Source organism: Ochotona princeps, chromosome X (genome assembly GCF_030435755.1).
Source record: "Ochotona princeps isolate mOchPri1 chromosome X, mOchPri1.hap1, whole genome shotgun sequence".
Taxonomy (NCBI): domain Eukaryota; kingdom Metazoa; phylum Chordata; class Mammalia; order Lagomorpha; family Ochotonidae; genus Ochotona; species Ochotona princeps.
In genome coordinates, this window is record NC_080865.1 from 1 (window position 1) to 14,807 (window position 14,807).

Here is a 14,807-nt window from a genome sequence, read left to right on the forward strand (position 1 = left end):
CCTCCCCCCCCCTCCTCCTCCTCCTCTTCCTCCTCCTCCTCCTCCTCCTCCCCCTCCTCTTCCTCCTCTTCCTCCTCCTCCTCCCCCCCCCCTCCTCTTCCTCCTCCCCCTCTTCCTCCTCCTCCTCCTCCTCTTCCTCCTCCTCTTCCTCCTCCTCCTCCTCCTCCCCAGCCTCCCCTCCCCAGCCTCCCGGCCTCACCTCCGGGGCGCGGGTCCCGCACGGCGGGGCCTCCATGGCTCGGCGCGGACACGGCCGGACGCCAGGCGGAGCGACGGTTGCCCGGACGACGGAGAGCGCGCTTCCGGTGTGGGGCACACACGCCACGCAGCCGCGACCAGCAGGAAGTCCCGCCCTAGCCGCAGACGCCAGCCCGTCGCGGGCTGCGAAGGGCGGAAGTGCGGGCCGGCGGGGCGGAAGACGGTCTGGCGGGGCGGAAGTCGGGCCTGCGGGGCGGAAGTCGGGCCGGCGGGGCGGAAGTCGGGCCGGCGGGGCGGAAGTCAGGCCGGCGGGGCGGAAGTCAGGCCGGCGGGGCGGAAGTCGGGCTGGCGGGGCGGAAGTCAGGCCGGCGGGGCGGAAGTCAGGCCGGCGGGGCGGAAGACGGTCTGGCGGGGCGGAAGACGGTCTGGCGGGGCGGAAGTCGGGCCTGCGGGGCGGAAGACGGTCGCGGAAGTCGGGCCTGCGGGGCGGAAGACGGTCGCGGAAGTCGGGCCGGCGGGGCGGAAGACGGTCTGGCGGGGCGGAAGTCAGTCTGGCGGGGCGGAACTCAGGCTGGCGGGGCGGAAGTCGGGCCGGCGGGGCGGAACTCAGGCCGGCGGGGCGGAAGGCGGTCTGGCGGGGCGGAAGTCGGGCCTGCGGGGCGGAAGTCGGGCCGGCGGGGCGTGAGGGACGGTCCCAGGGAGGGTCGTGGCTCTTTGTGCGCCGTGAACCGCGTGTCCTTCCACCCACGTGACCGGGTTCTCCGCCATCGCGGCCTTCCGCCCCGCCCGCCTGGTCAGCGTCCGCGGGGCTCGCTGCTCGTCTCCCAGAATGCCCCGCACGTGTCTGCAGGAGCCGCGAGCCGGAGCTTGGTGCCTCTGCGCTTACCTTTCATTTTGTAAACGTTTATTTTATTTTTATTACAAAGTCAGACGCACCGAGAGGAGAGACAGAGAGGAAGTGGAGCTGCCGGGATTCGAACCGGCGGCCACATGGGATCAAGGCGCTGCCGAGCCCTATTATTAATATCAATATCGATATTAATATTAATATTCATGAGCCCTATTATTATTATTTTAATATTCATTTATTCATTAATTACATGGTATTAGATGATATTATTTTTTAAAGATTTATTTATTTGGCTGTGTCACATAATACAATGTAATTAATGACTTAAAAATAATTAATTAATTTAAAAAATTTATTTTTATTTTAATCTTCATTTATTCATTAGTTCCATTGTATTACATGCTGTTATTATTATTTTTTAAAGATTTATTATTTATTTTGATGACAAAGTCAGACGCACCGAGAGGAGGAGAGACAGAGAGGAAGTGGAGCTGCCGGGATTCGAACCAGCGGCCCTATGGGATCAAGGCACTGCCGAGCCCTATTATTAATATTAATGTTGAGGTTAATATTAATATTCATGAGCCCTATTAATTTATATTCATGAGCCCTATTATCATTATTTTTAAATATTCAGTTATTCATTAATTACATTGTATCACATGATATTACTATCATTTTGTAAACATTATTTGGCTGTGTTAGATCATACACTGTCACGAATGCATGAAAAACAATAAATTCAAAAGAAATTATTGTTATTTTCACATTCATTTATTCATGAATCCCATGGTATGATTATTAATTTCTTAAAGATTTATTTTATTTTTATTACAAAGTCAGATATTCAGACAGGAGCAGAGACAGGGAGGCCGCGATGGCCGGAGCTGCGCCGACGCGCAGCCGGGAGCCAGGAGCCTCTTCCCGGTCTCCCGCGCGGGTTACGCGTGCGTCAGTTTCTGCGCCGCGAGGTCCGACTGCAGCTGCCACCGCGCCGCCTGGAGGAGCATGTTTCTGAACCAAGGGCCCCCGTCCGCGTTCCGGAACGTTCCGGGTGTTCTCCGGAGTTCTCTCCGGCAGAGATACACGTCGCGCTCTGGGTCCTCGCAGCTCCGCAGGAAGTCGCCTTCCAGCCGGGCCAGGACGGGCGGGAGCGCGTCGAGCGCGCGCAGCTCCTGCTCGACGGTCCAGGCCAGGCGGTTGATGACGAGCTCATCGTCGCGCTCCGAGTCGACGCGCCCGAGGAAAGTGCGCACGGGGAGGCGCCGGACGAGGTCGTGGAGGCACTGGAGCAGCACCGTGCGGTTCCTGGAACGGAAAAAACACCAAAGTTTGCAAGAAAACGAACCATTAATAAAGATGCGATCGATCGGTAGGATTTATATTGAAATCAATAAATATTCTCTGGAAAAAAAATAAATAAATATTTAAATAAATAAATATTCTCTGGAAAAAAAGTAAATAAATATTTAAATAAATAAATATTCTCTGGAAAAAAAGTAAATAAATATTTAAATAAATATTCTCTGAAAAAAAAATAATAAAAAAAAAGATAAGGTTGATCGAAAATAATAAAAAAAAAAGATAAGGTTGATCGGTAGGGTTTATATTGAAATAAATAAATATTCTCTGAAAAAAAAAGTAAATAAATATTTAAATGAATAAATATTCTCTGGAAAAAAAAAAAAAAGATATAGGAGGCCAAAGTCCTCGCCTCGATCCCATGTGGCCGCCGGTTCGAATCCCAGCAGCTCCACTTCCTCTCTTTGTCATCAAAATAAATAAATCTTTAAAAAAATAATCATATCATCTAGTACCATGTAATTAATGAATAAATGAATATTAAAAATAATATTAAGAATAATAACAGGGCCCGGCGGTGTGGCCTAGCGGCTAAAGTCCTGGCCTTGAAAGCCCCGGGATCCCATATGGGCGCCGGTTCTAATCCCGGCTGCTCCACTTCCCATCCAGCTCCCTGCTTGTGGCCTGGGAAAGCAGTCGATGGGAAGTGGAGCTGCCGGGATTTGAACCGGCGCCCCTATGGGCTCAAGGCGCTGCCGAGCCCTATTATTAATATTATTATTTTAATATTCATTTATTTTTAATATTAATATTCATTTATTCAGTCCATGGTATTACATGACATTATTATTATTTTTTCAAGATTTATTTATTTTGATGACAAAGACAGGGAGGAAGTGGAGCCGCCGGGATTCGAACCGGCGCCCCTGTGGGATCGAGGCGAGGACTTCACCCGCCAGGCCACGCCGCCGGGCCCCGTAACGGCGCCTTTTGTAAAACAAGCGAACCTTCAGAACCGAACAACCTAGACGGCGTGGAAGTGTCAGTCAACAAACCCCGGCCCCGGGACGTGCGTTACCTGGAATGGACGGTCAGCAGCCCCTGGAACGGCGACGTTTGCCTCCAGCGGAACACGGTCCCGTAGAAGCTTCCGGGCCTCCGGCAGAAGCGCAGGTCGGGAAAGTCGGGGACGACGTCACACTGCATGCGGTCCGACAGCCACTCGGGCACCGCGTTCAGGACGTAGTCGGGCGACGCGACGCGGAAACAGGATCGGCGCGTCGCCGCGAGCAGCGCGCCCAGGTCCTCCACGCCGTCTGCGCGAGAGAGAGACGTCAGAGCCCGGCCGGGAGACGGCCCGTTGTATTTATTTATTTCTATTCTTATTTTTACTTTTTTATTATTTTTTATTATTTATTTATTTTTTTTAATTTTTAATCAATTTTTTTATTTTTTATTTATTATTTTATTTTTTATTTATTTATTTTTTTATTTCTTATTTCATTTATTTATTTTTTTATTATTTTATTTATTTAATTTTTATTTATTTTTTATTTTTATTTAATTAAATTAAGAAATTTATTTTTATTTATTTATTTATTTGTTTATTTTTTTATTTTTATTTTTTATTTTATTTATTTAATTCTAAATTTATTTTAGTTGTCTATTTATTATTTTTTAAATTTATTTATTTATTTTTTATTTTATTTTTTAAATTATTTATTATTTTATTTTTTTATTTAATTTTATTTATTTATTATTTCCATTTTATTTATTTATTATTTTTTAATTGATTAATTTATTTATTTTTTATTATTTTTTTATTTTATATTATTTTTTATTGTTTATTTGTATATTTTTTAATTTTAAAATTTGTTTATTAATTTTTTATTTTTCATTTTATTTTTTATTTTTTTGTTTATTTTTATTTTTATTTATTTTTTTGATTATTTATTTATTTATTTATTTTTATTTTATTAACTAATTAATTAATTTATTTACTCTATTTAATTCATTCGTGACATTCTATGATCTAACACAACCAAATACATCAATCTTTAAAAAATAATAATTATAGCATGTGATACAATGTAATTAATGAATAACTGAATACTTTAGAATAATAATAGGGCTCATGAATATTAATATTAGTATCAATATCAATATTAATAATAATAATAGGGCTCGGCATCGCCTCGATCCCATGTGGCCGCCGGTTCGAATCCCGGCAGCTCCACTTCCTCTCTGTCATCAAAATGAATAAATCTTAAAAAAAATAATAATAATACCATGTAATACATGAATATTAAAATAACAATGAACCGCAACAATTTACCTAAACGCGTCTTCTCTGGGAACGTCATCACGTGCGTCCCGTGCGCGACGTCTTCCAGGTCCAGGCCCAGCCGGCCGCACAGCACGTACCGGTCCCGGGCGCGGTCGTCGGGCCCGCCCTCGCCCACGTGCAGCAGCAGCGTGCAGCGGCACCGGCGCAGCGCCAGCAGCGGCGGAAGTGACGTGAGCGCCGTCACCAGCCGTGCGCTGCGTCTCCCCGGCGCTCTCCGACCGTCCGACGTCTGTTGCGGCTCAGCGGGACAAGCCCACGTGGCCGCGCTGGCGTCGCCTCCCGCGCGGGGCGGCATCCCGTGTGCGGCCGGGCCGGAGCGTGCGCTCAGCCGGATCAGCCGGGTGCGGCAGAGGACGGGCCGGGAGCCGGCGCCGTGGGTTCGATCCACGAGCAGGGATAAAGTCAGGGCGCGGCCGGACCTGCGGGGGAAAGGAAGGAAAGAATTCATCATTTCGCGGAGTTTTCCGGAGATTTTATTATTAGCAATTATCATGCATCAATATTAATATATTAATATTCATGAGCCCTATTATCATTTTGATATTCATCGTATCAACATTATCATGTATCAATATTAATATTAATATTCATGAGCCCTATTATCATTTCTGATATTCATTATATCAATATTATTATCCATTATTATATATCAATATTAATATTGATATTCATGAGCCCTATCATTATTTTTAATATTCATTTTCATATATCAATATTATTATCAATTATCATATATTAGTATTAATATTCATGAACCCTATTATTTTTAATATTCATTATTATATAGCACTATTATTATCAATTATTAAATATCAATATCAATATATTGATATTAATATTCATGAGCCCTATTATTTTAATATTTCTTATTATATATCAATATTATTGTCAATCATCATGTATCAATATTAATATATCAGTATTAATATTCATGAGCCCTATTATTTTCTTTGATATTCATTTCATATATCAAGATCATCATCAATTATCATATATCAATATTAATAGATTGAAATTAATATTCATGAGCCCCATTATTATTTTAAGATTCATTGTTATATATCAATATTAATCTCGATTATTAAATATCAATACTAATATTCATGAGCCCTATTATTATTTTCAAGATTCATTATCATATATCGATATTATTATCAATTATCAGATATTAGTATTAATATTCATGAGCCCTATTATTTTTAATATTCATCATTATATATCAATATTACCAATTACCATGCATCAATATTAATACATCGATATTAATATTCATGAGCCCTATTATTATCTTTAATATTCATTCCATATATCAAGATCATTATCAATCATCATATATCAATATTAATAGATTGAAATCAATATTCATGAGCCCTATTATTTTAATATCCATTATTATATTTCCAAAATTATTGTCAATTATCATGCATCAATATTAACATATCGATATTAATATTCATGAGCCCTATAATTATTTGTAATATTCATCGTTCAGTAATTCCATGGTATTACATGTTATTATTATTATTTTCCTCATCTGGCTCTGCCGCGTACGACGACGCAATTGGCGAATTACAAATCACAAATACGTTTAAAAACGCGCTGATTTATTTTCACGGCACCGTCAGACCGCGTGCTTTGCGCGGCGCGGTTCCGGAAGCTTCCGGCAGCGCCGCGACGTCAGGATGTACTCACGCCTCCCAGGCCGGCGCGGTCTGCACGCCGACCACCAGCTTGTCGTCCAGGACGCGGTACCACGTCTTCTCCACGGGCCGTGTGCAGCCCCGGCAACCGCCCGGCGGGTCCCGCGGCTCCGAGGACGGGACACGGTGCTCGTCTTCGCCCCAGAGCGGCACGAGCCCAGCCTCCTGCAAGACATGAAGAATGAGGGCCTCGCCTCGGTCCCACGGGGCCGCCGGTTCGAATCCCGGCAGCTCCACTTCCTCTCTGTCATCAAAATAAATAAACCTTTAAAAAATGATAATAATATCACCTAATACCGTGTAATTAATCAATGAATATTAAAATAATAATAAAATTTTTAAATGCATTTAATATTTTTAATTCATTCATTACATGGTATTCTGTGACACAGCCAAATAAATAAACCTTTAAAAAATAATATCACCTAATACCATGTAATGACTGAATAATGAATATTAAAAAAATAACAACAGGGCTCATGAATATTAATATGGATAGACAATAATTGCTAATAATATTGATATACGATAATGAATATTAAAATAAACCTTGAACGTAGAAACCAGGAGCTTCACCTGCTGCGTCGGCGGCGCGCGGCCGTCCTTGCCGTGCACGAGGCTCAGCAACGCCGCGAAGGACCTCGCGAGCACCTTGTCCTTGAGCGCGAGCTGCCGCCTCAGCCCCCCGACCGCGGCCGCGCCGACCTGGGAGCGGGAAGACGAGTTGGCGCCGAAGGAGTTTCTCGGCGAGAGAGACCGGGGTTCAAACCCCGCGCCGAAAACGTGGCAGTTTTCGGACGACGGCCGTTCGCGGCACGGGATTCACGCGACCTGTTTTCCCGCGGACGTTCTTTTTTAAAACATTGCTTTCGTGTGAAATAAACTCGGAGGGAGGTGACGATAGAGATACATTAAATATAATATGTACGATGGCATGTTATATAGTAGATATGTAAATATATTGTAATATGCTAAATATATACGTTAAATATACATATCATATGTCATATTATATATATTATATATAATGGGAAAGGAATATATATATTATATATTATATATCATATATAACATATAATATATAAAAATATATAATATATATTAAATACATATATTATAGATCATATATTATATATTATATATAATATACATATTATAGATATATATATATGGGAAGGAGTATATATATATATTAGATAATAATATATATTATAATATATTATATATGTAAATATATTGTAATGTGCTAAATATATATATTAAACATACATATCATCTATCATATATTATATATTATATACATATTATATATAATATATATATTGGGCAAGGAATATATTTTATATAACAGATATTATATTATCTGTCATCTATATATTACATATGATATATATAAACATAGATTGTAATATATTACATATATATATTAAATACACATATTATATATCACATATTATATATATTATATATAGGGGAAGAAATATATATATTATATATTATACATTATATTATAGATTATATATATTACATATAGTAGATATAAAAATATATTATAATATATATTAAATATACATATCATATATCATATATTATATATTATATATAATATACATATGATACATATCATATATAACATAATATATAAAAAATATATAATCTATATTAAATATATATTATAGATCATATATTATATATTAGATATATAATCTACATATTATAGATATATGTATATATGGGAAGGAGTATATATATATTATATATTAATACATTATATATATTAAATATGTAAATAAATTGTAATTTATTATAATTTATGTTAAATATATATCATATTTCATATATTACATATATATAGGGGAATATATTATCGATATAAAATCTACATATTATATATAGATAGGGGAAGGAATATATATGTATATATTAGAATATATTATACATGTAAATATATTGTAATATATTATGATATGTATTAGATGTATATATCACCTATCCTATTTTGCATATATGCATATGATCTACATTATCTATGCAGGGGAAGGAAGCTTCCGGGCGCTGTGCGTGCACAGCCTGTTCGCACGCCGGCCGAGTCACGATGTGCCGCGCTCTCTGGCGCTAAGACGCCTGCCGCGCTGCCACGACTCTACGGGCCCGGGAACGGGCTTTGGCCATTTTCCCTCCCGAAGCTTCCTGCACAGCCTCACCCGACGGGCGGACGGGCACTAACTTGGAGCGCTGCCCGCAGAGGCGGGATCAGCAGGCGGCGACTGTCCCGCGCGCCGTCCTCTTCCCCGAGGCCCGGTGCTTCGCTCTAGGACATGGAAAAGAAAGAGAAGCACACTTGAACGGCAACACTTGGTGCGATCAACAAACTGCGGTGCGATCAACAAACTGCGGTGCGATCAACAAACTGCGGTGCGATCAACAAACTGCCAGCGATCAACAAACTGCGGTGCGATCAACAAACTGCCAGCGATCAACAAACTACCGTGAAACTCTCTCTGGGCAAGGCCGAGCTTGGTGCGATCAACAAACTGCCGTGAAGCTCTGGGCAAGGCCCAGCGTAAGGATCACAGCCGCTATAATATGGATATTAGCCATGCTGCCGGGCCCTATTATTATTATTAATATTCATGGGCCCTATTATTACTTTTTAATATCAATATTCATTTATTCATTAATTACATGCTATCATTATTATTTAAAGATTTATTTATTTTGATGACAGAGACAGAGAGGAAGTGGAGCTGCCGGGATTCGAACCCGCGGCCCCGGCGGTGAAATCAGAACTCACCGAGTAGTGGATGTCGCCGAGGTCCGTCAGCACGAACGACGCCAGGCGGTCTGAGTTCGAGCCGTTGCGGAGAAGCAGCAGCACCTGCTCCGTGCCGCGCCCCACAAAGTCGTCGACCAGCACCGCGTGGACGTCTCCCCACGCCGCGGCGACCTGAGCGATCGTAGAAACCGAACATACTGTGTAAATACGTACGAGAAATAAAAATATTGTATAAACTAGAAATATTGTAGAAACTAAAAATATTCTATAAACTAAAAATATTGTATAAAGTAAAAATATTGTATAAATACGTATGAGAAATAAAAATATTGTATAAACTAAAAATATAAAAATATTCTATAAACTAAAAAATATTGTATAAAGTAAAAATATTCTATCAACTAAAAATATTGTATAAACTAAAAGTATTCTATAAACTAAAAATAAAAGTAAATACGTAAATAAAAATATTGTATAAAGTAAAAATATTGTATAAAGTAAATACGTATGAGAAATAAAAATATTCTATAAACTAAAAATATAAAAATATTCCATAAACTAAAAATATTGTAGAAATACGTAAATAAAAATATTGTATAAACTAAAAATAAAAGTAAATACGTAAATAAAAATATTCTATCAACTAACAATATTCTACAACTGCAGTTGCGACCCCTGCCTGAACAACAAGGTGTTTCGATCGACTCTTGATTGACTCACAGCCCTGACCTGGACGTTGACATGTTGTCGGGATGATATGCAAATTTTAACAAATATATTCATATTCATGACTGCACCGTGCGGACGTGCCGCCATGACGTACGAGTGAGGTTGTGCGAGAGTCGCTCCCGGGCTCATCCGGGAACCGTCGCCCCGTGGGCCTTAAAGGGTGCGAGTTTAGGTACTTTTATAAGTACAATGTAATTAATGAAGTAAAAATAAAATAAAAAAAATAATAATAAAATAAAATAAAATAGAATAAAATAAAATAAAATAAAATAAAATAAAATAATAAAATAATAAAAAAATAAAATAAAATAAAATAAATAAAATAAAATAAATAAAATAAAATGAAGTAAAAATAAAATAAAATAAATAAAAAAAATAAATCAAATAAAATAAGTAAAATAAAATAAAATAAATAAAATAAATAAAATAGAATAAATAAAATAAATATATATATATATATATGGGGTGGGGAGAATCCCAGTACCTATGAAACGGTGTCACATAATACAATGTAATGAATGAATTAAAAATAAAATAAAGAAAAAACAACAACAAACTTGTATCGCTGGTCATTAAAGATGCATGAAAATAGATGTGTTTCGTTATTCTTCATATTTTCATAGCTTCTGACTGCAACGACACTCACCGACGTCACTCACCGACGTCACCGACCAACGTCACCGACCGACGTCACTCACCGACGTCACTCACCGACGTCACTCACCGACGTCACCGACCAACGTCACCGACCGACGTCACCGACCAACGTCACTCACCAACGTCACCAACGTCACTCACCAACGTCACTCACCGACGTCACCGACCAACGTCACCAACGTCACCCCCCGACGTCACTCACTGACGTCACTCACCAACATCACCGACTGACGTCACTCACCAACGTCACCCCCCGACGTCACTGACCTGGAAGCTGCTCCCGCACACGGCGCACGCCTGGCCGGCGTCCAGCGACACGACGAAGAAGCGCTTTCCGTCGCCGGCGTCCAGGGGCTGCACGGCGCGGGCGCGGCCGGGCGGAAGCCGGCACACCCTGGTCGGGGCCCCGTCGCGGAGCCAGACCAGCCGGCCGCTCGCCGTGAGCGCGAGCAGAGACACGCGCAGCCGATCGCCGAGCACCTCGGCCGCGCAGACGCGCGCGTGCGTCACGTCGCGGTAGGCGGCGGGGACGGCGCACGCGCCGCGCAGCGTCTCCCGCCTGTCCAGGGCGTAGAAGCACAAGTCGCCGTCGCCCCTGCGCCCCAGCAGCACCGCGCCCACGTCCGCCACCTCCCCCGCCCACAGGACGCGCGCGGTGACGTCGGGGACGCCGACGACGCGCGCGCTGGCGGACGACAGGAGGCAGAGCGCGTCGCCGCGCCGCCACAACACGGACGGGCCGCCCAGGACCCGGACGCTGTCCTCGAACTCGCGGTCGAGCGTGAAGCTCAAGCGCGTCTCGAACGTGTCGTCGGCGTGCAGGAGCAGCAGCAGGAAGCGGAGGGCGGCGCTGCCGTCGCCACGTGTTCGCATCATCGCGTACGGGAGCTCGAGGCCGACCCGGAAGTCCGACACGCGGCCGCAACGCGCCACCTGCAAGGCGGACATGTTTTCTTCTTCCCGGAAGCGGAAGGTCGCCGCGGATCTCGGCACGAAGGTTCCCGAGCCGGCGTCGAACGCCATCCTGCGCACGTGCAGCGCCGCGGGCGCGTCGGCCGCAGGGTGTGCCGGGCGCAACCGGAAGGCGAGGACCTCGCCCTGGTGACACACGAGCGTTTCTTCGTGGGCGCAGGACGGCGCCCGTTTGCGGCTCATGGCGCAGTTTCCGGTCCGGGTGCGGGTCCGGTGGGAAAACGCAAAGCGGCTCCGCTCGGCGCGACGAAACCTAAAACCAGAAATGAGGAAAAAAACAAGAAATGAGGAAAAAACCAGAAATGAGGAAAATGAGGAAAAAAACCAGAAATGAGGAAAATGAGGAAAAAAACCAGAAATGAGGAAAAAACCAGAAATGAGGAAAATGAGGAAAAAACAAGAAATGAGGAAAATGAGGAAAAAACCAGAAATGAGGAAAATGAGGAAAAAACCAGAAATGAGGAAAATGAGGAAAAAAACCAGAAATGAGGAAAAAACCAGAAATGAGGAAAATGAGGAAAAAACAAGAAATGAGGAAAATGAGGAAAAAAACAAGAAATCACGAGAAGCTACAATAAAGCTTGAAAAGGTTCCTGAACGAATAATAAAAATAAATGCAAGTTTATGCAAATCACATTTTTTTTTAGATGAAGGAAGTCACTGTAAAAAGTTCCGGAACGAATAATAAAAATAAATGCATAAGTAAATAAAAATAAAGAAACAAAAAGGTATGTTCTTAAACAATCCGTGCTTTCTTTTATGGACTTTGTTCTATGCAAATTTCGCCTCGTTGTATTCAGTTATTTTAATTGTTAATTCCGGCGTTAATATGTTAATATTCTGGAGAAAAGTGCAGACGAGGTGATCGAAATCAAAGCCCAACTTGTTTTATTCTTTCCTAATAAAAACAGACTCATGGGGCCCGGCGGCTGAGGGCCTCGCCTCGATCCCACGGGGCCGCCGGTTCGAATCCCGGCTCCTCCTCTCAGTAGATCTGACTTTGTCATCAAAATAAATAAATCTTAAAAAAAAAAGAGACATGCGGACATAATATAATAATAATATAATAAATATAATAAATATAATCTAATATAAATATAATAAATATAATAATGCAATACTATATATATATAGTATTCAAATTTTTTTTCATTAAGAGACATGCGGATATAATATAATAAATATGATAATTATAATAATACTATAATATAATAAATATAATATAAATATAATCATACAATACAATATATATAGTATTCAAATTTGTTTCATTAAGAGACATGCAGATATAATAATAATATAATATAATAAATATAATAAATATAATATAAATATAATAATAAAATACTATGTTTATATAGTATTCAAATTTTTTTTCATTAAGAGACATGTGGGGCCCGGCGGCGTGGCCTAGTGGCTGAGGTCCTCGCCTTGATCCCATGTGGCCGCCGGTTCGAATCCCGGAGGCTCCACTTCCTCTCTGTCTCTCCTCCTCTCGGTATATCTGACTTTGTCATCAAAATAAAATAAATCTCTCTTTTTTAATTTATTTATTATTTTTAACTCATTAATTACATCGTATTGCGTGACAGAGCCAAATAAATAAATCTTTAGAAAATAATAATAATATCTAATACCATGTAATTACTGAACAATGAATATTAAAAATAATAGGGCTCATGAATATTAATTTTAATTTTAAATATTATTTAAGAATTATAATAATACCATGTAATTAATGAATACATGAATATCAAAAATAATAATAATATCATCTAATACCATGTAATTAATGAATAAATGAATATTAAAAAAATAATAATATTAATAATAGGGCTCGGCAGCGCCTTGATCCCATGTGGCCGCCGGTTCGAATCCCGGCAGCTCCACTTCCTCTCTGTCTCTCCTCCTCTCGGTGGGTCTGACTTTGTCATCAAAAACAAAATAAATCTTAAAAAAACAAAGATTGTATGTATTTATGGAGGGGCAGTCACGCAGTGAAAGGCAGAGCTTCTCCCCGCTGTGCCCCGTGGGTGTCGGAGCCCGGGGACCGGGTCCGTCCTCCGCTGCTTCCCCAGGGGCATTCGCAGGTGCGAAGTGGGGCGCTCCGGACTTGAACCTGTGGCTGACTGACGCGGGCGGCCGTGGTTTAATCCTCTGTTCCACAACCACCAGCGGTCGGCGACGGTGTTTCCGCGCAGCTCGTCGGAGGGGCGATCTTACCTCTCCGGGCCGCACGCCAGCTCGGACGCCGCGCCTCCCAAGCCCCGCCGGCGCACGACGGGCAGCGACGCCGGGTCTGAGCGTGCGCGGAGCGGGGCGGGGCCGGGGAGCGAACCGGCAGCCCCGGCGGCCCCGGAGGCGGAGGAGGCGGGCCTCGGACGGAGGCTGCTGGAAGGCCCAGGGCGGAGCGCAGCGCGCGTGCGCGCCGGCGGGCGGCGGGGGCGGGGCCGCAGTGCAGCAGGGGGCGTGTCCTGGGGCCGTGGGCGCGGCGCGCGTGCGCCTTCGGCTGGCGGGGGCGGGGCCGCAGTACTAGAGGGGGCGTGTCCTGGGGCGTGGGCCGCGCGTGCGCGCCGGCGGGGGCGGGGCCGCAGTGCGGGAGGGGACGTGTCCTAGGGGCGCGGCGCGCGTGCGCCTTCGGCTGGCGGGGGCGGGGCCGCAGTACTAGAGGGGGCGTGTCCTGGGATCGTGGGCCGCGCGTGCGCGCCGGCGGCCGATAGGGGCGGGGCCGCAGTGCGGAGGCGGGGGGCGTGTCCTGGGGGCGTGGGCCGCGCGTGCGCCGGGGGCCGGCAGGGGGCGGGGCCGCAGTGCGGCGGCGGGACGGGCGTGTCCCCAGCGAGGAGCCAATAGGGACTCCCGCCGAGCGCTCGGTCCCGCCCTCCAGAGCCGAGCGGCCGCATCGGATTGGGCGTCGCCGCGGCACTTCCGGCCGCCGTGCTGCGTCTCCTTCCGGGCGGGTGATGAGACGCCGGGGCGGCGGCGGCGACGGCGGGAGCGGAGGCAGCGACAGGCAGGAGCGCGGCGGCCATGGCGGAGGTGAGGCGCGCGGGGCTGGGCTGAGGGGAAGGCGGGTGAGCCGGGGGGCGCGGGTTCGAGTCCTGGCTTGACGCCCCCGTCGTTCTCCCCGTGCAGCATCAGGCGCAGCTGAAAGCCCAGCTCATCTCCGAGACCCGGAGGAGGTTCGAGGCCGAGTACGTGACAGGTGGGTTTTTGGGCCGCGGTCCGGTGGGGACCTACGAACTGCACAAGTACTGAGCTTAGGGACCTGCAAACGGG

The 14,807-nt window shown here is 44.2% G+C and overlaps 1 protein-coding gene across 1 annotated transcript; it reads right to left on the minus strand.

The window, feature by feature from the left end:
- Positions 1 to 1,989: 1,989 nt before the first annotated feature.
- On the minus strand, positions 1,990 to 11,714 carry FANCB (FA complementation group B). The gene is made up of 9 exons (XM_058658705.1): positions 10,827 to 11,714; positions 9,192 to 9,344; positions 8,809 to 8,931; positions 8,602 to 8,708; positions 6,974 to 7,139; positions 6,390 to 6,562; positions 4,686 to 5,116; positions 3,429 to 3,666; positions 1,990 to 2,356 (listed from the first exon to the last, which is right to left on the minus strand). Exons 1-9 carry the CDS (start codon positions 11,712 to 11,714, stop codon positions 1,990 to 1,992), a joined length of 2,646 nt encoding a protein of 881 aa, XP_058514688.1.
- Between the last annotated feature and the right edge of the window lie 3,093 nt (positions 11,715 to 14,807).